We start from the raw sequence: 26,528 nt of genomic DNA, 5'->3' as shown, positions 1-26,528 counted from the left end.
CAACATGCCACACGGGCAGCCATGTGGTCGTCCGTCAGCATTCGTGCCACCCACCTGGATGACATTTTTCGCATTTTCAGGTCGTCATGCAGGATTGTGTGCACAGAACCCACAGAAATGCCAACTCTGGAGGCGATCTGTTCAACAGTCATTCGGCGATCCCCCAAAACAATTCTCTCCACTTTCTCGATCATGTCGTCAGACCGGCTTGTGTGAGCCCGAGGTTGTTTCAGTTTGTTGTCACACGATGTTCTGCCTTCATTAAACTGTCGCACCCACGAACGCACTTTCGAGCAATAAATATACAGTTTCTCAGTAACTAACTGTCAGATGTGAAATTGTAAAGGGAAGCAATATCTACTGTTACCCAAGTAATGAAATTCGAAGGAAATCGTAAGATTTGGCTAAATATTGTTTTAAAACAAGGATATCTGCTGGGCTACACCAACCTTAGCAGAGAGGCGGTAATCCTCTCGTGTCAATGACATAACACAGCTCAGATCGCGCGGTGCATAAAGCGCCGCTTACAACTAAGGTAGTTAAATCATACTGTAAAACCCCATCAGTGCGGGGCAGAGTCATTAGTTGCATTATAATAGATTACACATGGCTATGTACGGTGTTCCGCGCACTTCGTCTAAGCAAGCTAATATATGAATTAGTAAATGGTGTGCGTAATCCTGTACAGGTGGCACTCCGTAATGAAGGACGCCTTTGTAACTGAGAACATGGACTGCGTTGTACACACCGCAAACGCGTGCTCCTACTTACTCACAACGCGTTCTCTTATGAGGTGATGTAACACCAAACGGGAAATATAGCAGACATTTAAAATACCAAACTATTCGTTAGCGTAGCAAAACACGTCAAATATAGAACAGAGTCACCTTCTAAATCGGAAAAGGTTACACCGGACTATTTATTATGTTCTACCCCACTTTATCTACGTAACTGTACAGGGTATTGGGGTATAAGTGCACTTTTTTTATTGGTGACTGAGGGCAATGCATATGTATACATCAGTATTTACTTCATTTACAGGTTAACAATGACAGATGTTACGAGCAGTTTGTTTTTAGGTTGTTTAGTACCTCCAAGCACATGTGTCAAGAGCAAGTCATCCATGCTTATTTTCACATGGGCACCAGATCAGGTGTAGAAGTGTGGACGCGTGGATGTAATATGGTTATTCTATACCGACAGGCGTAGTCCATTTAGTGGTGCAGTTACGACCATGCAGAAAACATCAGGTAGTAAATTATGGGACGTGTTTGCGGAAACTGTTAGAAACAGAGAAAAAACACACACGGAAGTGGGTGCATGTTAAGGTAACAATGATCACAATATCTGCACTTATACCCATGATACCCTATATGTACATAAGAAAAACTAAAGAATATTAATAATTATTTATGTGAGGTAGTCCAAGAATAAAGGACGCTCTTCTAGTACGACGACTATTCAGAAAATAAGGTCCGATCGGGCATGAAATGGAATTCATAGGGAAAATCCGATGAAGCTTTGCAAAGATGTGTTGGGCAGTGTCTCTGGTGTGCCCGCAGATCGCGTCACGTCGCTCTTTTCAATTCTGGCCTGGTGGGAGATTACACCTGTTGTCATGTAGCACACGTAACATAACTGTGATGCGTTTCCTTCTTCATGACAATTCTCTGGCGCACTAATGCAGGGGCAATGGAGGTACTCCTGCAGCGTTTTCGATGGGAAGTGTATGGTCATACACAATGCAGCCCGTAATTCCAGAATGAAATTTTCACTCTGCAGCGGAGTGTGTGCTGATACGAAACTTCCTGGCGGATTAAATCTGTGAGCAGGACCGAGACTCGAACTCGGGGCCTTTGCCTTTCGCGCGCAAGTGCTCTACCATAGCACTTGCCCACGAAAGGCAAAGGTCCCGTGTTCGAGTCTCGGTACGGCACACAGTTTTAATCTGCCAGGCAGCCCATAATTGGCTCTCCCCAAGTTTCATCTCTACTCACATGAACTGCTAGCAATGAAGATAACATTTTGACACAGACAACGAGCTGTAGGCCAGCGTAGAGAATTGGTGTGAAGCACAGGCAGCTGCCTGCTATGATGAGGTTACTGGAAAATTGTTGCAACGCTACGACAAATGTCGTCAGAACGGCGACTATTTAGAGAAGTAGGTGGAAGGTGTAACTAACTGTTGCAAATAGAAGATTTCTGATTTTCACAGTGATTTCTATTCCGTGACCGATCGCACCTTACTTTCCTTTTTTTTTTCTTTATTGATTTTCGATCCCCCCCCCCCCCCCCCCCCCCCCCCCGCCCTCCCGCTCCTGGGGAGGGGCAGGCTGACAGCAGCTTAATACGCTGCTCTACAGCCGAGAGAAAGTTAAACAAAACAATGGTGAGAGAACAAACAATACAAAAAAGCGATAAAATGGTGACTTTGTTAATAACAGTAAAATCGCGGAAAGTTGTTGCACTTAAAATACAAACATGGCTTTGACAATGCAGATGAAGACACACAGGACGGAGACATGCACAATTAAAAAAACACGGCGACAATCTGGTTTCTGTTCGCACGAGATAAAAACACAACTAGCGACAGTATGGTGGATGTTCGCAACACTGACAGGGAATGCACAACACTGAACACTCAGTTATAACAGCGCTATACAGGTGGCACAGCGGCAGATGGGGAGGGGGGGGGACCTGGACCTATGAGGGGGAAAAATGGGGAGGAGGATTGGAAGGGAAGAAAAAAGGGAAGCCGATGGAGGGAGGGGACATAGAAAAGGGGGGGTGGGCGGACGCGAGAAGGAGTGGTAAAAGCAGTGGAGGGGAGAGCAAGAAGGACTCAGGGGACAGAAGGGAGGGAGAGAGAGGGTAGGTGGGGAAAAAACAGGCTGGAAGGGGGGAAGAGGGAGGCCAGGGAAGGACAGAGGAAGGGAGGGGGAGGTGAAGATCAGAGTTGATAGGAGGGATAAATGGAGGAAGAGTGGGCATCATCCGGGAGGAGGAGTCGACGGAAGCTACCTTGGGAAAGGAGATGAAGGGTGTAGAGGTGAAGGTGAGCGGGGACACAACGGTGAAGGCGCGGCAGAGGGCGGGGGTTGGAGATGAGAGGAGCAACTAGGGGATGAGGGGGATCAAGGTGGTGGGAGGTGTAGAGGATGCGGATATGTTTGAGGAAGAGGAGCAGATGGAAGAGAGGAATCAGGTCGTAGAGGATCCGCGTGGGGGACGGGAGGCGTATACGGAAGGCTTTATTTTCCGAATAGCCCTCGTATAAACGCGTGGGGTTGCTGCACACATGCCATCCGAGAAAAACTACTGCAGGCACACACAAACGTCAGTGCAGGCGGTTTATTACGAGGGCTTGCTGAAAAGTAATTCCGGCGAATTTCTTTATTTGAAAACTCGCAAAGTTTTTTAAATAAAGGAAACGTAATTAATATTCTATATCTTTAGTCTTGACGTTTACATATTTGCAACTCTCTGCCGCTAGAGGGCACCGAATTGTAGCGTTCAACATGGCAGTGTGTAACGTAACTATGTTGGTGCATGAGGAATAGCGTGTTGTAATCGAGTTTCGATTTCAAAGAGTTCGTCCATACATAGAGTACTCTCTCCTTTAGCACGAAAATGCCAGACTACACACGGGCGCTGCGACATCTGCAACAATCCGACGTCTTGGGTTCACTGTCATCGATCATCCTCCATCCGATTTTCATCTGTTTATAAAACATAAAACTTCAAGAACATCTTCAACGACTACACTTTGATAAGGATGAAGCAGTGCAAGTAGTGGTGAAGTAGTGGCTCTGTCAACAAAGTCAAACATTCCACAGTCGCGTTATCATCAAACTGCTCTTTTGTTGGGAGATACGTATTCGTCACCAGGGTGACTATGTTGAAAAATAAATACGTAGACGTGAGGAATAAAGATGTAGAATATTAATGACATTTGTTTTAAGAGTTTTCACATAAGAAGTTCGGTGGCATTACTTTCCAACATGCCCTCGTACAAACAGTAAAATGTATCTTTTGGGCATGAAGTTTAAATTTATTGGAAGGGATTAGACTGTACCCATCTCTATGGTACCAGGTGATCATATGGATAAACTGTAATCATCATTATAGAACTCCTAGAGATAACAAAAGCCGATTTCCGCTATGCTGAACATAAACGTAACATAGTGCATGAGAATCCAAAGTATAAAAGGCACATTTGTGATATTCTGAAGCTAGCCATAGTACTTCCAATATACCTCCTCTCCGGTTTTTAGTGTATTCCGTTTCTGTTCGATATATGTAATAAACTGGACCCACCATTTAAGTAATAATACCTTACGGAAAGATGTGATCATATTTGGTTATGTTCATCTTAAACGCGACATCCACTTTCTTCGTATATGAACAGGGGCTCCTTAATGTTATAATTCCCAGATAACGTTTATGTCGGATGAGTTTATGGTATAGCTAACGTTTCCTGCTGAAAGAGGACACTGGATTATACCATGACGAAAAGAAATGTATCTCATATTATAATTGTATTAATTTTAACAAAAAAATCATATGCTCCCTTTCCCACTGGTACTGTGAGAGATTAGTGCACATAGTGGTAGTACCTATGGTGATGACGCGAATCTCAGATTCCGTCAACTTAGGGCTCTACTTCCTACCAACAATCTAGTTGATGTGCTGCCGCTATTAACGCTACAAGAAAGGAAAGAAGGTGTACAGATAGTGTGGCTAACTTCATAATTACTTATAACATATAGGCCTGATAAAATTTTGGATTTTCATTTACTATGTTAGGTTTACTTTCAGAATAGCGAACATCGATTTTTGTACGCTCTGTGAGATGTATAATGATGATTGCCCGGTATCTACATGATCTACTGATATCTTAGAGGTAAGCAGATCCTCTTCCCTTCCAATAAGTCTATGTATCATGATTAAAAGATACGCTTTACTGTTTGTAATAAAACTTCTGCGCCGACGTTCGCGTGAACCAGCAGTAGTAGTTGTCGGATGGCTGTGTGCGATATGCTCCATGTGTACATATTACAAAGGACGTACTTTATTCATGGATTACCACGTATACAGAATTATTTGTATCCTTTACTAGGTCACATACATCGTTATGTAGATGAAATGGGGTAGAACATTATAAATAACATGTATAACCTGTTATGATTTTGCCCTATATTTGACGTGTTTTGCTCCGCGAATCAATACTTCACCATCCGAATTGTCTATTACATTTTCTGTGTAGCGCATAACATTTCCTTAAATGAAGTTGTGTCTAAATGTAAGTGGGGGCATGAGTTTACGGTGTATTGTTAATGGCGAGTACAGGACGTACTGTATGTGCTCAGTTATAAAGGCACCCACTCACGGAGTGACGTGTTACCCGCCACGTCTTCTGAACTCTCTTATCCCACTGACGCAAAATGGCTACAGCCGCTCTCCTAAGGCGGATATACTCCAATATGGTTTTACACCTTACGGAAAAAACTCTATCCATTGAGTGTGCTTTTCACTGCTCTTACCTATTAATACACCTGTGTCGGAGGCTGTCTGATTTTAATGCAATCATTATGAATATGACGAGCATAGTCACTGCCCATATATCTTGGCTCTTGTTTTAACACTTTGCTGGTCACATATACACCATAAAAATGGAATTGTTTTAGTTTAATGGAATTGATGTATGGTCAGTTTTAAAAGTAATTACAGATAGTTCGAGACTACATGTTATACAGTTGTGACAAAGATGTGTTTACTGTAGTCAGCGGCTTGCAGATGTGTAGTGTAACAGCGAAATCCACTGCAAATCAAATAATAGCGATAAATGCAGCTGAAGTGTCATTCCCACTATAAAAAATAATGCGGTGTATGTTTAAGGGTGGCATTTCTATCTGTAAATAAAAATGGGAGTTGTGTGACAATTATAACAGTTACGCAGTTCAAAAATGGTTCAAATGGCTCTGAGCACTATGGGACATAATATCTGAAGTCATCAGTCCCCTAGAACTTAGAACGACTTAAACCTAACTATCCTAAGGACATCACACACATCCATGCCCGAGGCCGGATTCGAACTTGCGACCGCAGCGGTGGCGCGGTTCCAGACTGAAGAACCTAGAACCGCTCGGCCACACCGGCCGGCACGCAGTTAAAAAATTACCAACGTTGAATGCAGAATTTGATACATGATGAGGGCGTTTGTTACAAATTACTAACGATGGCAGTAATGGGAGCCACTAATAGCACAACTGAAATGTTAGTGGCTAGTAAATTTCTGTCGCTGAGAGAGGTGGCAGAGTGGCTCACATTCGGTTGTAGCTTTCTTTCTGGTTTCTTTTAAACTGATTAAGGAGAATGTCGAGACGGTTCCTTTTAAAAGAACACGGTCGATTTCCTTTCGCATACTTGCCGTATCTAAAATTGTATTCATACAATGAACTTAAATTTATGCAGGAGATGATCTTTGAAGTAAATCAGGCAGTTTACTAATAAATGAAAATGAAATCCATGGAAGTGTTAAATTCCTTTAAATTTGTTTCAGTGCACTAAATAGTGAGGGTGAAAGTCTAAACTTAGAAAGTAAGTACCGCAAAAATAGGAGTATTAATTATTTAGGCGAAAGAAATTATTTCAATGCAGGATGTGGATAAAATTTCTACAGGACCGTTCCACATATTGCAAAGAGCACGACACTCTGGGGTCTGATACTGGAAGAAGCTATCAAGCTGGATTTAGGTCAGTCGCACACTTAATAGTGATCTTTCATGGCAGGGCAACAAGACTCCGCCGTTGCCCTTACAGGGTTCCAGTTAAAGTGATTTTCCTGTGCCTTTCTAAAGAAGAGATTTAAGAACGATGAAGCCACAAAGGCAACTCCACTCGAATGGAACAAAAGGAGGAAAACTAGATTAGTGTCGCACTCGACGATAAGAAGTAAGACTTGGGTTTACCGTTTCGTCGACGACGAAGTCATTTAGAGACGGAGCAAATGTTCAGATTGGAAAGAATGGGGAAGGAAGTCGGCTGTGCCCTTTTCAAAGAAGTCAACCCGGAATTTGCCTTAACCGCTTTACGGAAACCACAAAAAATCTAATTCTGCATGGCCAAGTGGAGACTTGAAACGGCGACCTCCCGTACGAGAGTCCGGTGTCTTACCATATGACATCTCGTTCGGTCCCGATTATGGGATCGCTGCCAAGTTTCACATGGTTTCTGGCTATGAAACACTGTATAGGGTATGGGATTTAACCCAAACCTTGGCGCACAATATGATAACCAAAATCTCTGCGCCACTATGACCCCTTACATCTCACCACACTAGCATGCGCTCTAGTTCGAGGCTACTGAGCCGACAGGAAATAGCCGTTGTACGAGGGCGTGCTGAAAAGTAATGCCTCTGAATTTCTTGTGTGAAAACTCTTGAGGCTTTTTCAATAAAACAGAGATTATTAAGATACTAAGTCTATATTCTTCATTTCTATATTTATCTGCCCTCTGAAAGTAGAGGACTCAGAATTACAGCGTGTAACATGGCGGTGTGCAATGTAATTCAGTCAGTGCGTGAGAAACAGCGTGCTGTAATCGAGTTCGTCCACTAAGGAGCACCCTCTTCTTCAGTATGACAATGCCAGACCACACACGAATGCTGCGACTTCTCCAACAATCCGACACCTTGGCTTCAATATCATCGATCATATTCCATACAGCCCCGACTTGGCCCCGTCCGATTTTCATCGGTTTCCAAAACTTAAAGAAAACGTTCGTGGACTTCTCTTTGACAGTGCTGAAGTGGTGCAAGCAGAGGCGAGGTTGTGGCTCCTTCAACAAAGTCAAACATTCTACAGTGGCGGTATCAGCAAACTGGTCTATCAATGGGAGAAATGCGTTCATCGCCAGGGTGACTATGTTAAGAAAAAATGCACTAACCAGTCAGAACATTACGACCACTTACCTAACAGCGGGAATGCCTATCTTTGGAGGACAACGGTTCAATCCCGCGTCCGGCCATCCTGATTTAGGTTTTCTGTGATTTCCCTAAATCTCTCCAGGCAAATGCCGGGATGGTTCCTTTCAAAGGGCACGGCCGACTTCCTTCCCCGTCCTTCCCTAATCCGATGAGACCGGTGACCTCGCTGTCTGGTCTCCTTCCCCAAAGAACCCCGCCTATCTTTGGCACGGATCACAGCAGCGACGCATCGTGGCCTTGGCAGGTCACCGGGGGGAGATGGCACCACATCTGCATACACAAGCCACCTAATTCCCGTAAATTCCTGGGAGGGGGGCGATGAGTTCTGACGCCACGTTCAGTCACATCCCAGATGTGTTCGATTGGGTTCAGATCTGGTGGGAGAGAGAGAGGGGGGGGGGGGGGGGAAGCACATAAATTGGAACTTGTGTACCTTGAATGCTGCATCACCTGGCCTTATGATATGACTCATTATGTTGTAACTCTTCAGGCTTTCCCGGCGATCTAATGGCATCTTGGGTTGTCGGGTGTTCTGCCGGATATCAGCGTCGTACTTGCACGATATTTCGGTCACGTAGCTCGTGACCTTCATCAGGTGCGACCTGAGACTGCTCCTCGAGTGGACCTGGTCCAGTATTTATGCCTATGGCCTTCCCCCTCCACCAACGGGTGCAGGCGCTTCCTCTGTGGTCCGCGCCCATTCCCTGCGACCTGCTGGAGCGTTGCTGCTCCGTTTTCCGTCCGCTGCGGTTCTAGGTGTTCCCTCTGCTGTTCGTGCCCACCAAACCCGCTCCTGGGGGTTTCATCTACGGTCTGGGGTACCAAGCGTTCCCCCTGCGGTCCGCGCCCGCTCACCACGACCTGTTGGAGCGTTGCCGCTCCGTTTTTCGTCCGCTGCGGCTCTGGATGTTCCCTCTGCGGTCCGCGCCCACCAGTCCCACTTCTGGGTGTCCATCTTCGGTCTGGTGCGCCTGGCAGTCCGTCAGGGTCTCGTTTTCCATCTCCATGTCTCTGGTTCTTCTGTTTGTGTAGTGTTGTAGCTGGCCCCGTTGCTCTCTGACAATTCCAGTGCCGGATCCCAGGCTTTGCTTAGCTGGTACCCTGTGTCACGGTTCATAAGATCGTTAGCCATTTTAATTTCTATTGATTCTCTGTTAACACTGTCCCAAAATCTGGGCGTTTGTGCTTGAATCTTGGTATCCTCATAATTCATGGCATGATCTAGTTCTAGACAGTGTTCAGCAATGGCTGACTTAGTCACCTGTCTTGATCTAGTGTGCCTCTGATGTTCTTTGCACCTGATCTCCACAGTTCTTGTCGTCTGGCCAATGTAGGACATGCCACATTGACAAGGTATATTGTAAATCCCTGGTTAAAAATTAAAATGGCTGACGATCTTATGAACCGTGACACAGGGTACCAGCTAAGCAGAGCCTGGGATCCGGCTCTGGAATTGTTAAAGGAGCAACGGGGCCAGCTGCAACACTACACAAACAGAAGAACCAGAGACATGGAGATGCAAAACGAGCCCCTGACGGACTGCCAGGCGCACCAGACCGAAGATGGAACACCCAGAAGTGGGACTGGTGGGCGCGGACCGCAGAGGGAACATCCAGAGCCGCAGCGGACGAAAAACGGAGCGGCAACGCTCCAACAGGTCGTGGTGAGCGGGCGTGGACCGCAGGGGGAACGCTTGGTACCCCAGACCGTAGATGAAACCCCCAGGAGCGGGCTTGGTGGGCGCGGACTGCAGAGGGAACACCTAGAACCGCAGCGGACGGAAAACAGAGCAGCAACGCTCCAGCAGGTCGCAGGGAATGGGCGCGGACCACAGAGGAAGCGTCTGCAGCCGTTGGTGGAGGGGGAAGGCCATAGGCATAAATACTGGACCAGGTCCATGCAACTCACCGAGTCTGCCGACCATGCGAGGAACTCCCGTGAAGACGAGTCGCGGCCTGCTCCCCCTTTGTACGTCAAGTGCAAAGGCGCGTGGACAGCGCTGTTCGACACCATCACGAAGTGCGCTCGGAACGAGGTGGTCTACGAGTCTGTCGATACAGACTCGCTGATCTGCGTTCGAGCTGCAAACGTGGCCGATCACAGGGCGATCAAGGTCGCAGTGGCCGACCACGTCGTCGACGCACCGCCGGCGCGTGATAAGGCGCCTTCCGTTGGAAGGATGAAGACGACCAAGGCACTCCTCAGGGGGTTGCCTTGGTGCTGTGACGAGGCAGCGGTCCGGGAAGGGCTGCTGCGAGCCGGGTTTGGTTGCGCAACCGCAAGGTTGCACAACCGGACCAACAGGAAGAGGGCGCCGCTCTATGCCGTGACCGTGCAAACGGTCGACGGCGGGAGCGACGTCTTCGACTTGCGGAAGTTGCTGGGCTTCCCGGTGACGACAGAGGCTCTCCCGACTGCCATGGACCCTCTGCCCCAGTGCTTCAAGTGCCAGGGCGAGGGCCATGTTGCGAAGTATTGCCGCAACGCGGCGCGGTGCGTCAAGTGCTCAGGCGAGCACGACAGCCGCGCCTGCGACCGCGGCAGCAACGCTCTGCCGACTTGTGTCCGGTGTGGCGGCCCGCACGTCGCCAGCTGGCGCGGTTGTGCGGCTTTCTCAAGCCGCACCCAAACCGGGGGCGGCGAGGCGGCCGCACCGACGCAGCAGCAGAAGAGAAGACGACGTCGGAAACGGCGTAGGGCGCAGACCAGCCCGGCGCAGCTGAGGGATGGCGCAGTAGCAGATCCACCTGCCAGGGGCAGGGACGACCGCTCGGAAACGGGCAGCCAGGACGCAGCTCGCCCTCCCGTGAAGAAGTGTGACCTCGAACTCGGCGCCGCCGTGAAGGAGGCCACAGCAGCCCTCCAAGCCGTCATGGCGGCGGAGAGGGCTGCCTTCGCAGCCGCCGTGGCTGCAGAGAAGGAAGAGGCCCTGAGGCAACTGCGCGCAGTCTTCGCCCAAGGCCTCAGTGCAGTCGTACCTGCGAACACTCCTGCGACCTCGCAGAAGGACGTTCGCGCGCCTATCCCAGCGGTTGTCCCAGCAACACCGCAGGTGAGAGGCGCAAAGAAGACAACCGCCGCCCCAGCGGAACCGGTGGCGACGGCGACCACTGCGACGGCGACCTTCATCGCGACAGCGAGAGCGAACGGCGTACATTTCTCCGACGCTACAGTGGCGCAGCTCACTGAGACAGCGGCGCGCCTTGAAGCTGCGGCGCGTCCTGAAGCTGCAGAGCAGAAGGGCTGCGCCGTGCAGTAGAGGAGGATGCTGTACGGTAGCTGATCGCCGCCGCTCTGCACCAGCCTGATGAAGCTGCACCAAGTCACTGACGACAAGGCGCAGCAGAGGGCCTAACAGCAGCGCATGCGTTGCCGCGCCGAACTTCTATGTTTCAGGGAGGAAGCCACTGCGGCCGGCCCAGGAGACTACAAGCGAGCCCAGCCGCAGCAACCGGACTCCCCCAGCTAACGACCACGCAGTACATAGGTAACGTTGCACGATACCTCACGCTAACCTTCCCTCACCTTGCATGCTCTGTCGCAGCTAGCAAGCCGCTACTGCCCTTACTACCCGTCCTACTGTCGCAGAGGTTTTTTTCCCTTGGCACTGGCCTTGGCACTTTTTTTCCTCTGCTCTTACAACCGCTACCCTTCGATCGTTTTCGACCACTATCTATCTCCGATGGACCATGTTAATGAGTAGTCTTACCCAGACGCATGGATAACATCACAGCCTGCATCCTGTGACGCCTGATTCAAATACTAACATGCTTACGGAGGTGACAGTAGAACTTTTGGTTTGGTCACCACGTTGGTGCGGGCGTGGAGGGGCCCCATCCTATATAAAAACACGAGGAGCAGTCTCAGGTCGCACCTGATGAAGGTCACGAGCTACGTGACCGAAATATCGTGCAAGTACGACGCTGATATCCGGCAGAACACCCGACAACCCAAGATCTCACTCATTATCTTGTTAAAAAACGTCACTGCTGCCGGGAAACATGATCGTCAAGAAGGGATGTACGGGGTCTGCAACCAGTGTACGATACTCCTTGGCCGTCATGATACCTTGCACAAGTTCCACTGGACCCACTGATGATTACGTGCATATTCCCCAGAGCATAATGGAGCCGCTGCCAGCTTGTCTCCATCCCGCCGCACAAGTGTCGAGGACCGTTCCGCTGGAAGACGACGGATTCGTGCCTTCTCATTGGTATGATGAAGGATGTATCGGGATTCAACAAACCATGCACCACTCTGCCACTACTCCAACGTCCATTGCCAATAGTCACGTGTCCATTTCAACCGTAGGTGCCGATGTCGTGGTGTTAACATTGGCACATGCATTAGTCGTCGGCTGCGGAGGTAAGCCGTTAGGAGTGTTCGGTGCACTGTGTGTTCAGATACGCTTGTTCTCTGGCCAGCATGAAAGTCTGATGTTAATTCCGCCGTAGTTCGCCGCCTGTCCTGTTTTACCAGTCTGCCCAGCCTGCAACATCCAAATCTGTAATGAGGGGTGGCCGCCCAACCCCACGACGTCTGGACGTGGTTTCACCTTGGTTTCGCCACGTGTCGAAGGCGCTCACTACAGCGCTCCTAGAACACACGACAAGTCGTGCAGTTTCCGAAATGCTCGTGCCGAGCCTCTGGGCCATCACAATCAGCCCTCGGTCAAACTCAGATAGATCTCGACTTGCCATTTCTACACAAGGACACCACGCTCAGTGTTACTACACGCACAGTGCGTGTGTCTGACTAGCAGTCTTTCGTCGCCAGGTGACGCTGCTATCGACTGGGCGGGTTTATATCAAAATGGTTCAAATGGCTCTGAGCACTATGGGACTTAACATCTGTGGTCACCAGTCCCCTAGAACTTAGAACTACTTAAACCTAACTAACCTAAGGACATCACACACATCCATGCCCGAGGCAGGATTCGAACCTGCGACCGTAGCAGTCGCGCGGTTCCGGACTGAGCGCCTAGAACCGCTAGACCACCGCGGCCGGCGGGTTTATATCGATAGTAGGTAGGTGGTCATAATGTGCTGACTAATCAATGTATGTAGACATGAGGAATAAAGATCAAGAGTGTTACTAACGTTTGTTTTATTTAGAAAGTTTTAAGAGGTTTGCTTCCGTATCATGTCACTTTTGGAAACCCAGAATCTACTCTGTAGGAATCAACATGGATTCCGGAAACAGCGATCGTGTGAGACCCAACTCGCTTTATTTGCTCATGAGGCCCAGAAAATATTAGATACAGGCTCCCAGGTAGATGCCATTTTCCTTGACTAACGGAAGGCGTTCGATACAGTTCCACACTTCGCCTGATAAACAAAGTAAGAGCCTACGGAATACCAGACCGGCTATATGGCTGGATTAAAGAGTTTTTAGCAAACAGAACACAGCATGATGTTCTCAATGGAGAGGAGTAACTTCTGGCGTGCCACAAGAGAGTGTTTTGGGACCATTGCTTTTCACAATATGTATAAATGACCTAGTAGATCGTGTCGGAAGTTCCATGCGGCGTTTCGCGGATGATGCTGTAGTTTACAGAGAAGTTGCAGCACTAGAAAGTTGCAGCGAAATGCAGGATGATCTGCAGCGGATAGGCACTTGGTGCAGGGAGTGGCAACTGACCCTTAACATAGACAAATGTAATGTATTGCGAATACATAGAAAGACGGACCCTTTATTGTATGATTATATGATAGCGGAACAAACACTGGTAGCAGTTACTTCTGAAAAATATCTGGGAGTATGCGTACGGAATGATTTGAAGTGGAATGATCATATAAAATTAATTGTTGGTAAGGCGGGTGCCAGGTTGAGAGTCATTGGGAGAGTCCTTAGAAAATGTAGTCCATCAACAAAGGAGGTGGCTTACAAAACACTCGGTCGACCTATACTTGAGTATTGCTCATCAGTGTGGGATCCGTACCAGGTAGGGTTGACAGAGGAGATAGAGAAGATCCAAAGAAGAGCGGCGCGTTTCGTCACAGGGTTATTTGGTAAGCGTAATAGCGTTACGACGATGTTTAGCAAACTCAAGTGGCAGACTCTGCAAGAGAGGCCCTCTGCATCGCGGTGTAGCTTGCTATCCAGGTTTCGAGAGGTTGCGTTTCTGGATGAGGTATCGAATATATTGCTTCCCCCTACTTATACCTCCCGAGGAGATCACGAATGTAAAATCAGAGAGATTCGAGCGCGCACGGAGGCTTTCCGGCAGTCGTTCTTCCCGCGAACCATACGCGACTGGAACAGGAAAGGGAGGTAATGACAGTGGCACGTGAAGTGCCCTCCGCTACACACCGTTGGGTGGCTTGCGGAGTGTAAATGTAGATGTAGATGTAAATAATTCGGATGCATTACTTTCCCGCTCGCCCTCGTAGGTAAAGTAAAACGCTACAGTAAAAGGCTATAAGTACACTAGGACAGTTCACTTTGGTTTGAGGTCTGCTGGTTAACTTATTTATGAGCCTGTGTTCTGTCTTTGTAGCTCCCATTGTGTTGTTCCCTGACAACGTGAAGTGAGAAGCGGGACGGAATGATTGAGAAGGTGTGTCAGAAATGGTGCTTTGGTGGGACGACATGAACAGTAGCATTAAGTATTTGACCAGTACAATAGATAGCCCCATTTGATGTATCACTGTTGTGAGGATACCTTACAGGTGAAGTAATGGATTGGTGTTTCGCATTAGTGCGTTACGTAGCAGCCTCTAGCCTGTGACAGCGGACCCTCGTTGGCAGCAGTCACGCTCTGTTTACAGCGGACTCTTCTCTAATTATCGGGCGACCGTGAATTGACAACGTCATTCGAAACCCGTTCTTTCAAACTTCTGTCCTGTGCCTGGCTTCTGCTACACCATGTCCGAATTCTAAGAGAAGCAGTTCAAATGTGATTCAAAATATATTTATTCAGAAATTCGACAGTATGAGAAACATAGCATCCTTTTTGGTCTTTACCGTAAGTATATTTTACTGTTTTAGGTGACTCACAAGGTTTAAGGAAAAAGAATCTAGCAATGCAACATATTTTTGTTTGTCATCAGTGTTCTGGCTGGTTGGATGCGACCCACGAAGACATCCTCTCGCATGCCAACCTATTCACTTACCAGAAGCAGTAACACCCAAAGTCCTCAATTATTTGTAGGGCATTGTAATATGTCTGTCTTCCCCAACAGATTTTTTTTTCCATCGACAGCTTCCTCTAGTATATTGGAAGCTAGACGCTGATGTGCCAGAACATGTTCCTATCAACCATTCCCCCTTCTTGTCAGTTTCTGAATATGTTCCTTTTCGAGCCGATTTTTCCTAGAACCTCCGCATTTATTGTCTTATCAGTTTACCTAATTTTCAACATCCTTGTATAGCACCACATCTCGAACGCAAATAAAATGAAGATCCAAAGAAACTGGTACATCTGACTAATATCGGGTAAAGCCCCCGCGAGCACGCAGAAGTGCGGCAACAGGACGTGGCATGGAATCGACTAATTTCTGATGTAGTGCTGGAGGGAACTGACACCATGAAACCTCCAGGGCTGTCCATAAATCCTTAAGAGTATGTTAGGGTGGAGATCTCTTCTGAACAGCACGTTGCAAGGCATCCCAGATATGCTCAATAATATTCGTGTCTGGGGAGTTTGCTGGCCAGCAGAAGTGTTTAAACTCAGAAGGGTGTACATCTGACTAATATCGGGTAAAGCCCCCGCGAGCACGCAGAAGTGCGGCAACAGGACGTGGCATGGACTCGACTAATTTCTGATGTAGTGCTGGAGGGAACTGACACCATGAAACCTCCAGGGCTGTCACTCTGTAGCAATTCTGGACGTGTGAGGTGTCGCATTCTCCTGCTGGAATTGCCCAAGTCCGTCGGAATGCACAATGGACATGAACGGGTGCAGGTGATCAGACAGGATGCTTACGTACGTGTCACCTGTCAGAGTCGTATCTAGACGTATCAGGGGTCCCATATCACTCAAACTGCTCACGCCCCCCACCATTACACAGCCTCCACCAGCTTGAACAGTCTCCATACCCGTACACGTCCATCTGCTCGATATTCGTCCGACCAGGCAACATGTTTCCAGTCATCAACAGTCCAATGTCGGTGTTGACGGGCCCAGGCGAGGCGTAAAGCTTTATGTCGTGCAGTCATCAAGGGTACACGAGTGGGCCTTCGGCTCCGAAAGCTCATATCAATGACGTTTCGTTGAATGGTTCGCACGCAGACACTTGTCGATGGCCGAGCATTGCAATCTGCAACAATTTGCGGAAAGGTTGCACTTCTATCACTTTGAACGATTCTCGTCAGTCATCGTTGATCCCATCCTTGCAGGACTTTTTTCCGGCAGCAGCGATGTCGGAGACTTGATTTTTTACTGGCTTCCTGAAATTCACGCTACACTCGTGAAATGGTCGTACGAGAAAATCGCCACTTCATCGCTACCTCATAGATGCTGTGTCCCATCGCTCGTGCACCGACTATAACACCACGTTCAAACTCACTTAAAATCTTGATAACCTGCCATTGTAGCAGCAGTAACCAATATAACAACTGCGCCAGACACTTCGAGTGTCATATAGGCACTACCGACAGCTGCGCCGTATCCCGCCTGTTTTCATATGTTTGTATTTGAATAAGCATGCCTATACCAGTTTCTTTGGCGCTTCAGCGTATTACAGACTAAATTGTTTCTATTAAGTGCAGAATGGTAATTTGTAATATTTTCTACACTATCGTCAGGTCAGTTAATTCCTCAATATTTCGGAAGAATTTCATGTAATTTAAGTTAAAACTGTAGCCTATTCTACAGTGGATAATGCAAACGCTTCGTGAGAGTGTACATACAGTGTCGCAGTGTGTGAAGTGCAGTACTTTGGAATAACCTTAATTGAATACTCCCAAACGAAGCAGGATTGTATTCTTATATCAGAAAATGAAGGATACACGTCTCTTCAAATGGTTCAAATGGCTCTGAGCACTATGGGACTTAACATCTGAGGTCATCAGTCCCCTAGAACTTAGAACTACTTAAACCTAACTAACCTAAGGACATCACACATATCCATGCCCGAGGCAGGGTTCGAACCTGCGACCGTAGCAGTCGCGCGGTTCCGGACTGAAGCGCCTAGAACCGCTCGGCCATCGGGGCCGGCCACGTCTCTTCACGGAAGCATCATATTAGCTGCGTGTGATAGTGCTTGTGATTGCGAAAACAAATCAGAAACAATAAATATACCTAATTCTTTCTTATGCGCTTTAACTTGCTCACATCGTTGTTAGGAAATGGGAACGAGGTATTTGAACTTGATACAGTAGAGGAAAGAGACACGCAAAGTCAGTTCCAAAATAACAGATTCGAAAAAAATGACATTTCACGCTGCACTAAATGACCATGCATTAGCAACCATCGCCAATTGGGATATGTGACTGACATTGATTGATGAACCTTCTCCAAGTGTGGAGAGTACTGAAAGCCTCGGATGTTGAAATATGTTGGTTTTGAGACTTCCCCAGGAATGAAAAATTCAAATTTCATACGCTGTTAGGTTTATTTCTCCTGTGAAATGAAACAAACATTGCGTCGAATATAGCATAATCATTTCCGATACTTGCAATAAGTATTCGAGCATACAGCTTTTCAGCTAAGATTATGAGCTCCAAAATACACTTTGAGGATTTTTTTGAACACCTGCTTCTATCTGGAACTATAGCGTTTGCTTCCTGCGGGAATAATCCAATAAAATAATGAACTGCTCTTTCCCTCATCAAACGGGAGAAAATGCGACAGTATTTACCTACACTGTCGCTGTACGTGAACTGCAGTACTTTGAAATAGCAATTTACTTTTGTAACACTTTACGAATTCGTAACAATTAACTAACAGTTCTAAACGCTGCTCTTGTAGATCACGATGTGAACCAACTGTGGAAGGAGACACACGTATTTTACAAAGTAACATGTGGGTGATATGTATTTCATTGGTCTCTCAGTGGAGAGCACTAGAAACCGTGAGAGGCCGCAAACCTACGCCTGTATGGTGGCGCTATAATAGGGAATAATGGGTTCGAATATTGGTGTTGGAAGAATTTTTCACCGTCAGTGTTTGGTCAACATGAGGACGAGAGATAGTGGTGTAAAGTTTCTTATTATCAGATTTTGCGCCAATATCGTGGATCGAATTCGCAGTCTCTCCGCTGTGCCTCAGGAAGTGAGAACATTAGACTCTTTTGATTGGGATCCCTCATCTAAATACGGACGTTAAACTCAGAGGTCCCCATGGTGCTATTATAAAGGCGGTGCGCATGTGACAGCACCGGTTTCATCCCTTTCTGTCTCTATAATCAGCAGCAACCTCACAAACACGACACAGTACTCCTATATGCACCCAAACTCACACACACACACACACACACACACACACACACACACACACACACCATAGACACAACAAAAGCGCTTCGCGAAGAAATGCGTTCGGTGGGTGTGAATAAATAAAGCCTTCCTAGTTTAGGCTGCCGAATCCCAAAATTACATATTTATTGAAAATAGTTACTACACATTTATTGAAAATCGTTACCACGTTAGTTAATTGGTTATATGAGTACTGCAGAGTCACAGTTTTTATCAGTATCAGCGAAGAGATATGGAAGACTGGAATATACTGTTTTACATATTTGTTCCCGTTGCACAAAAACAATACGTTTATGGACAGGGTTTCCTGTTCAAAGCGATTTCTATTCAGTTCGCACTAGAAGCGTGCAACAACGCGTGTGTTCGCACTACTGTAATAATCCGACTTAAGGTGCTGTGCGATAAATAATTTTTCTGACGAGGAAAATATGTAAGAAAGACCAGGAATCTCAGATTCTGTAGAGCCCGTTTCTTACATTGTATACAAAAGAACTGAGAAGGAAATATTTGTTAAATAAACGTATTTCTAAGTGTCGTATCACGTAAAAGATTATACGTCTGTGCATAGTGAAGAAACTGCCTTCGTCATGTAGTGTATTGAATGACTTCAGACGTACTCGCTGTGTGAATTAAAAACAGAATGGTAGGTATTGGTGGCAACGCACTGCTGTTTACACCAGAGTTAGATTCGTAGTGCCAGTTGCACACATCCTTTTATAAGCACGTTTGTTTCCCGGCTTTGACCACGACGTTCCGTATTTCTCTGCTCCCTCTGCTTTTCTCATAGCGTCGGAAATAGAAATCGGGTAGCAACAAGGATGCCTTGCCAGCTCATCTTCATCCTAAAAGACTTCAGGTTTAGCACTGAGTACTTCGGAGTCCAACAGTTGGTGGAGCACATCTGTACATCTGTGATACGACTTTAAAATAAAGTATGTGATTAAAATACAAGTATTGTGGTTTTAAAAATACCGGCGAAAAGTTGAAATAATCTCGACTTGTCACAGAGAAGGAATTCATATCAACCAAAATTTATTGTTTTATGCTGCGACACGTTGAACAATGGCGTCAGTTGAGTATTAACGTGATCTGCAGAATAATTTTGTTTATACGACTTTTTAACTGATGAAACTAGAATGCTGCGTCGTCATAAAATTCTATGTTTTGGCCAGTTCATGACCAATAGGAATTCGTCCAAAGTTGATGAAAATTTATAAGTACACTGATTCTTCATTCTAGATACTTAAGAAATGGGTGGCAGATCCAAACGTGTCTGAACTTTCCTAGGAGATGCATGTGGCCAACGTTGAGAAACTGCAGTCACAGATGAAAACACCGAGAAACTGATCAACAAGGTGTTAGACAATTGGTAATTAAGCGCATAATAAAAAGCTGATACCATTCACACAAGAAGAAAGGATAAAGTACATTTTACTTGAATTAACTATGAGAAAAGTTTGGAGTCTCGTTTACCGAGAGCTGACAAAAGACAAAAACAAAAATGAATCTCTTAGCAATGTTTCTATTGTTTTAAAATAAAACCATTTATTTTGTTCTCAGATTTCTTAACTGTAGGGCAGGCACGGATCTACCACTCCCTGCTAGGAACGCCGGCCGAAGTGGCCGAGCCGTTAAAGGCGCTACAGTCTGGAACCGCACGACCGCTACGGTCGCAGGTTCGAATCCTGCCTCGGGCATGGATGTGTGTGATGTCCTTAGGTTAGTTAGGTTTAAGTAGTTCTAAGTTCTAGGGGACTTATGACCACAGCAGTTGAGTCCCATAGTGCTCAGAGCCATTTGAACCATTTTGCTAGGAACTAATTAGCAGTCAAAGAGGTGGGCGGAAATCAGCGCCGTTGCAGCAAACAACAACGAATTTGGCAGGAAAGAAATGCATAATGGGTCTTATGACTGATTCCCGTTCAAAGGATCATACAGCTGCAGATGTGTATTTGTCAGATCTCTAACTATCAGTCTTCAGGGATGGAATCAACTCACTGAAAAATTTTCAACACAGTGTATTGAACAAAAAAATGGGCTATGTCGAGAAATAAAGCGATTTTTTTTAGACTCGAAACCATAGTCTCTTTCTTAAAGAGCAAGAACTCTTCACCTTGTCATCACAGAAAAGGCTTTCGACCCGAGCCAGATACTGTCCATTAGAAACATAGACTTCGATGGACTTGGTTAAATATATAGGTGTCACGATCGATATAATGTTAACTCTGCGATCGCACGTTAATAGTGCGATCAAACAAAGATTGCTGCCTTTTCAACCAGCTGTACCTACTCTAAAATCAGCACAAAGTCAAACAACTGAAAACTCTTCATTTGGCGTATCATGATACTGCCGGCTGTATCATAGTTCCGAACCGGGTTCAGTGGCATCTGACTGCTACTTGAGAAACCTGAAACCACTGGAGAACAAAGCCGTTTGTGCAAAGCCAGTGCTGGCCAGTACACACTCAGCTTACATATTTGGCAGCACTTAGGCTAATCATTAGTCTGCCAGTTCGTGGAGGACAAATCTATGAAATTTTATGCAAAAGCAATAATTTCTCCTCTAGACCTTATTAGATCAAATGTGGCTTTGAGAGACTTTTAATACTCATACACATACCCGCGAGAAAGACAGACACTCTAATACGCATACTCATTTAAACTATTAATATTCGAAACACCTATTTCACTGTCAAGTCAGAAGAGGTTAACACCAAGTGGAACTTCTATATAACCCTGCGTCCCAAGTCCTTAGGACTTGACCGTTTAATAGCAATTCAGGACATTGATGATCTGATACTTAGCGGCCAAATCTAGTTTATCTCTTTCTCAGATCTGGATTATGCTAACATAATCCGAAACAAACCAGTTTTATTTTCCACTCCAGAGATAACTCTTACAGGCTACTAATGTTTTTCTTATGAAATATTTATGTACTCCGCCATTTCAATCCATAAAAGTGATCTAATAACACATTTTGATTAGTGTTGTCTTTCTAGAAAATGGGTTAATAAACAAATGCTACAGAAATAAAAATTTTGGAACTTCAGTTAGTGCATGCATTTTTTTAAACCGTGTACCAGAGAAGTCAATCGAAGTTAAATGGTTAAAATGTGCAGCAATAATGGAGACTAATATTTCACAGAAATTGGCACCTCATGTTTTATTTTATTTTATTTGACACCGCACTGGGAACCACAGGAGTTATATCTCACTTTGGGTTCCATTCTCGCTCCGAGGACCAATTTAAACTGAGAAGGCAGCGTCAAATCATCTCCACTGAAATATGGCCCACGATGACAGTAACACATTCTCTCTTGCTCCTCTCGACACGAAAATTAGTAAGAAAAATTAATATTTATACCAGACTCTTTAAATAAAAATGCACATACAATGTAGCATCTTCGGCAAGTACGATGATCAAGGAAGAGTTGTCGGTGATATACAAAGAAAGCTAAACAACGTACATTTGTCTTTTCTATAACGAAAAAGTAAAGCAAGTTAGTTTACTCACCCTTAGCCCCATTGGGCTGTATGAATAATCTACGGGTTGGCAACGGAAGCTGTAGTGACCCGCCCATCCACTCTGCAGGTACTGAAACATACAGATACATGAAAGCAATTTAACAGATTGGGTGAGTTTTAGTAACACACACTACAGTAAACAGAAGTATTATGCTACAAAGAATACATATTCTAATAACACAACATTTTATACAAGATATATTGAACGGGCTGTGCGTATTGCCAACGGACTAGTACAGTAAGAAACGAAGATTTTCGCTATTTATCTGGAAAGCAACGCACAAGTGGCAAACAGAACACGATAAACACCAAAATCATTGCTTTTCTGTTGTGTTTAATCCACAATTTAATTGCACTGACTGCACATCCATTACACTATGATTTAACAGGTGGGACGGGGCTGTTACTGGGCGAGTTACTGCAATGAATGGAATCTTATTTCTCAGAAATTGTGGGTTGCTAGCCCAGCCACGCAGCTATCTATCCCCATCAGTACGGATGTGTGTTACGACGATTTCTTGTGCAGGATCATGGCCTATACCTTCTGTCATTGCTCTCTACCTGAGCTAATAGTCCCTCAGCAATGACCTCCGCATCTACAGTATGCTAAGTATACCTTAACTACCAGAAAGCTGAATATATTCTGCTCTACAACCAGGGTTGCTCATCTTTTTGTGCTCCTAAATAAATGTGAAGATTATACCCTGAAGTATGAAAAAGACCTTAGGGTCACATATAGTTAGTCTGATTTCCTTAAGTGCGCAAATCGTCATATATGTCAGTATGAGCGTTAAGTTGTTATTGTTGTTATTTTTCTTCTTCTTCTTCAGTTCGAAGAATAATTTGATGTAGCCCTCCATGCAACTCTACAAAATGGAAGTCTCAGTCCCTGAATAACTATTGTAACCTACATCCAATCGAATCTCTTCACTGCAGTCAAGCCTTGGTCCGTCTCTACGTTGTTTGCCCTAAACACTGACTGTTTCTATATTGACTATTAATTGGTAACTGAAAATGTGGCCTGTCAACCTGTCCCCCTTTTTTTAGCTTTTCTCCCCGATTCAACCCATGTAAGCAGTGTGTTTCTCCTAAGAGTCTTCAGGCGCTTTTTCTCTGGTCTTTTGGCAGATATCTGCAATTTAGCTTTCGCAACGTGTAGCTGTAGCCAGACCAAACATAAACACAGCTCATCAAGTCTTTCATGCAACGCCCAGTGTCGACGTGAAGCATCGGTTTGTTTCTCGTTACGATCAACATGATTTCAAAGCGGAGTTTAACGTGCCCATTGGATTGAGGGGTCCCAAATTACCCTAGGTCGATATTTGTTTTAAACCATTTTAATCGTAACGGGAAATAAACTAACAGTTTCTGTCAGCACTGGGCGTCGCTTTATAGATCTGATGAGCAGCATTTGTTTAGGCTGACTCCAGCGACACAGTGCAAAAACGAAATTGCAAATACCTGCCGAAACACCAGAGAAATTGCTCCTGACGACCTTTAGGAGATAGAACCTATATAAGCATGCATGTGTATAATCTGTCCTTAATGATAGCACGGAAATTCAGATAGACTTATTTTTATTTACACATATAAAAAGTGGCAGAGGAGATGATAGCTTACACCATCTTTAATTGGAACTATGAAGCGGATGTTAGCAACCACCCAACAAGCAAAGTTTTGAGTCCTGCTTCCGGCGACTGCGCGACGCTCACGTTTTGTAGTGTATCAGACTGTAACATCAGTTTTTCTCGATATTTCGGCATCTCTTTTTACACACGGAGATATATAAAATATTTTAACACAGTTACTGAATGAAGTTCATCTGTCAATACTTTTGGTCGCCTTTTGGTGCGGTGCTTCACTGTCTAACACTGCTTAATTTGAAGCATCGGTCACTGATCTTAGTAATCTTTTGATTACCTTCTGGCATGTTTCATTGGAGAAACATAAAAAACAAATACTTTTTGTCAAAATATTGCGCCAGACGTTACTCATTATCTGATGGTTCATGTCACTTTCCTTGGAAAAATAACAAAAAATCAAGAACAGAAAATTATTATAACAGCTGTACCTGACAAACAGACGTACAAATAGAACTTGTCGTAGGATGGGTGTGAAGCTTCAGATCCGTGGACTCCTCTTTAAGCACGTTTCACTTAAAACCCGTTGCTCTGTACCTAATGAAAATTGTGATAGCGATTTCATCGTGCTTTCAAATGTAATTACACACTGCATCAAACATTAAGAAACAGGAAGAGAAGGTTGCTCTGACTGACGTCGATGGCATAACTGGTACGAAAGGACTGATGCTGGAAACAGGTTAGCGTACTAGCCGTTGTAGGCTCCCTCATCACAGCTACTGAACAAAACGCTCGTGGCTTGCGCTAGTGAGCAAAAACCGTCGAAAACTGCTGCTAGCCAACATTTGACAGACTGACTGCAGTGGCTCGTAATTACAAAATCTGTTGCAAATCACAGACGACCAAATTTCCTTGAGTAGTCCAACAGTCAAGCCAAATCAAGGTATGCAAATGCTGACAGAACTATTGACCGATCAGTATCCGGCAGTATGGTTCTCTGACGTCTTCATATTGGTGGCCTGCACGCTAGGAAACCTGGAGTCTGTTGTTTACGGCTGATTCAGATTCGCGTAACAGAGGTTACTTTGGATTAGAATATCAGCGGGTCTTAATGCGAACTAATTTTAAGGACACCAGAGGCGAGCTATCACATATGATAGGACATTAACATGGCACGTTTCTGTGAGATTCGACTGGACTCAGTGTATTGGAGCCTGAGACTGTACCACCCACACGTACAAAAGGACAAATCGTTCCAGATGGTGGTTATTCCTGTGCACATCAATCGTGTACAGTCGGCTAATACTTCCAGAGACCAATATGCTAAAGAAATTCAGAACTTAATGGCTCCTTTACTTACAGGTCGAGGAACGGAGAACGATAGAATGTTGAGGAATGGAGAACGATAGAAGATAGGTACCGTAATTTATGCAGACAGCCTAACTTTACCTGAAGCTGCTTAGGGAACCGCGGGAAACCTACATCTGGACGGAAGGGCATAGATTAGAAAGCAGCTTCTTCTTCATTAGAGTCCAGTGCAGAAACCAGTGCGCCACCTTACTGAGTCACTTCAAATAAAGTCTGTACCGACCATGAAAGTATGCCGACCTTACAACGTTGAGTCTCTCAGACGAACTTTTATTTCCCTAGATCTCGATCGACACCCTGAAGAAAGTTAAAATCGCCCATGAAGACGAACAAAATTTATACGTAACAATCCAGTTTACTTCTTCTGCTTGGATTGAGCATACTCCTGCAAAGGAAGATTTGCATAGTTCACTTGATTTGGATAATCCCGGGAGACTGATCAACTGCGTAATTGGAAAGGATTTCCGCTGATGCCGACACTAGAGACATGGGACTTGTTCATAAGTGTATCTTTTACGTGATGATGAATACATGTAGAATGTTGCGTTTGTATAATTGATAGCGAAGGGAGAGGGTGAAACTCCTGGTTACTACATCAGCTACTCTCCGGAATAGCAATAAGGGTGCCTTCGAGTTTGACGTTGTTATACATCGGGTGGATCACTAGCAACAGTGTTATATGTCGGCACTCTACGAGAAGTTTAGGCTTTAACTTAGGGCGCTGCCACACAGTATAGTGACCAAAATCACTGCACCAACGCCTCCCTCCTCTCTTACCGACAAAAGACCAGTCTGGAAGTTTCTTCCACTACCTGTACTTCAACTGGCTATCTCAAGGTCCAGTGCTAAAGCGATAACATATGCCAAAGACTTCTGCAACTGAGGCAGATGTCATATTCATACAAGAGCATGAACAGCTATTTTTATGTTATTTCTGCAATGGTTTCATCAAAGATAGTGTTCGAAAATACATTTTCCTCTGAAAAATGCCGATTTTTTAACTTTTTTTCCAGTTCGTTGCACAAACATACTTCACGGTTGTCAAAATTTATCGTTGTGTTTGCTACTAAGAAACCATGATTGACACCACTTTCTATATCCCATTTCCGGTCGCATATCTAGGATAATGGAATGTAGTCGAATGAAGTCGGGTGATGCTGAGGGAATTAGATTAGGAAATGAGACACTTAAAGTAGTAAAGGAGTTTTGCTATTTGGGGACAAAAATAACTGATGATGGCCGAAGTAGAGAGCATATAAAATGTAGACTGGCAATGGCAAGGAAAGCGTTTCTGAAGAAGAGAAATTTGTTAACATCGAGTATAGATTTAAGTGTCAGGAAGTCGTTTCTGAAAGTATTTGTATGTAGTGTAGCCATGTATGGAAGTGAAACGTGGACGATAAATAGTTTAGAGAAAAAGAGAATAGAAGCTTTCGAAATGTGGTGCTACAGAAGAATGCTGAAGATTAGATGGGTAGATCACATAACTAATGAGGAGATATTGAATAGAATTGGGGAGAAGAGGAGCTTGTGGCACAACTTGACTGGAAGAAGGGATCGGTTAGTAGGACATGTTCTGAGACATCGAGGGATCTCCAATTTAGTATTGGAGGGCAGCGTGGAGGGTAAAAATCGTAGAGGGAGACCAA

The 26,528-nt window shown here is 45.3% G+C and overlaps 1 protein-coding gene across 3 annotated transcripts in view; it reads right to left on the bottom strand.

Annotated features, from left to right (window-relative positions):
• Positions 1-26,528, bottom strand: part of LOC126184520 (elongation of very long chain fatty acids protein AAEL008004-like) — a 647,799-nt gene that overhangs the window by 146,789 nt on the left and 474,482 nt on the right. For all 3 annotated transcript variants that reach the window (XM_049926915.1, XM_049926917.1, XM_049926916.1), the window contains one exon: positions 21,921-22,001. In XM_049926915.1, the coding sequence (XP_049782872.1) occupies positions 21,921-22,001 (81 nt within the window). The remainder of the gene's footprint in view (positions 1-21,920; positions 22,002-26,528) is intronic.

Source organism: Schistocerca cancellata, chromosome 4, assembly GCF_023864275.1.
Source record: "Schistocerca cancellata isolate TAMUIC-IGC-003103 chromosome 4, iqSchCanc2.1, whole genome shotgun sequence".
NCBI classification, from domain to species: Eukaryota; Metazoa; Arthropoda; class Insecta; order Orthoptera; family Acrididae; genus Schistocerca; species Schistocerca cancellata.
This window is presented reverse-complemented; position numbering and strand designations above follow the sequence as displayed.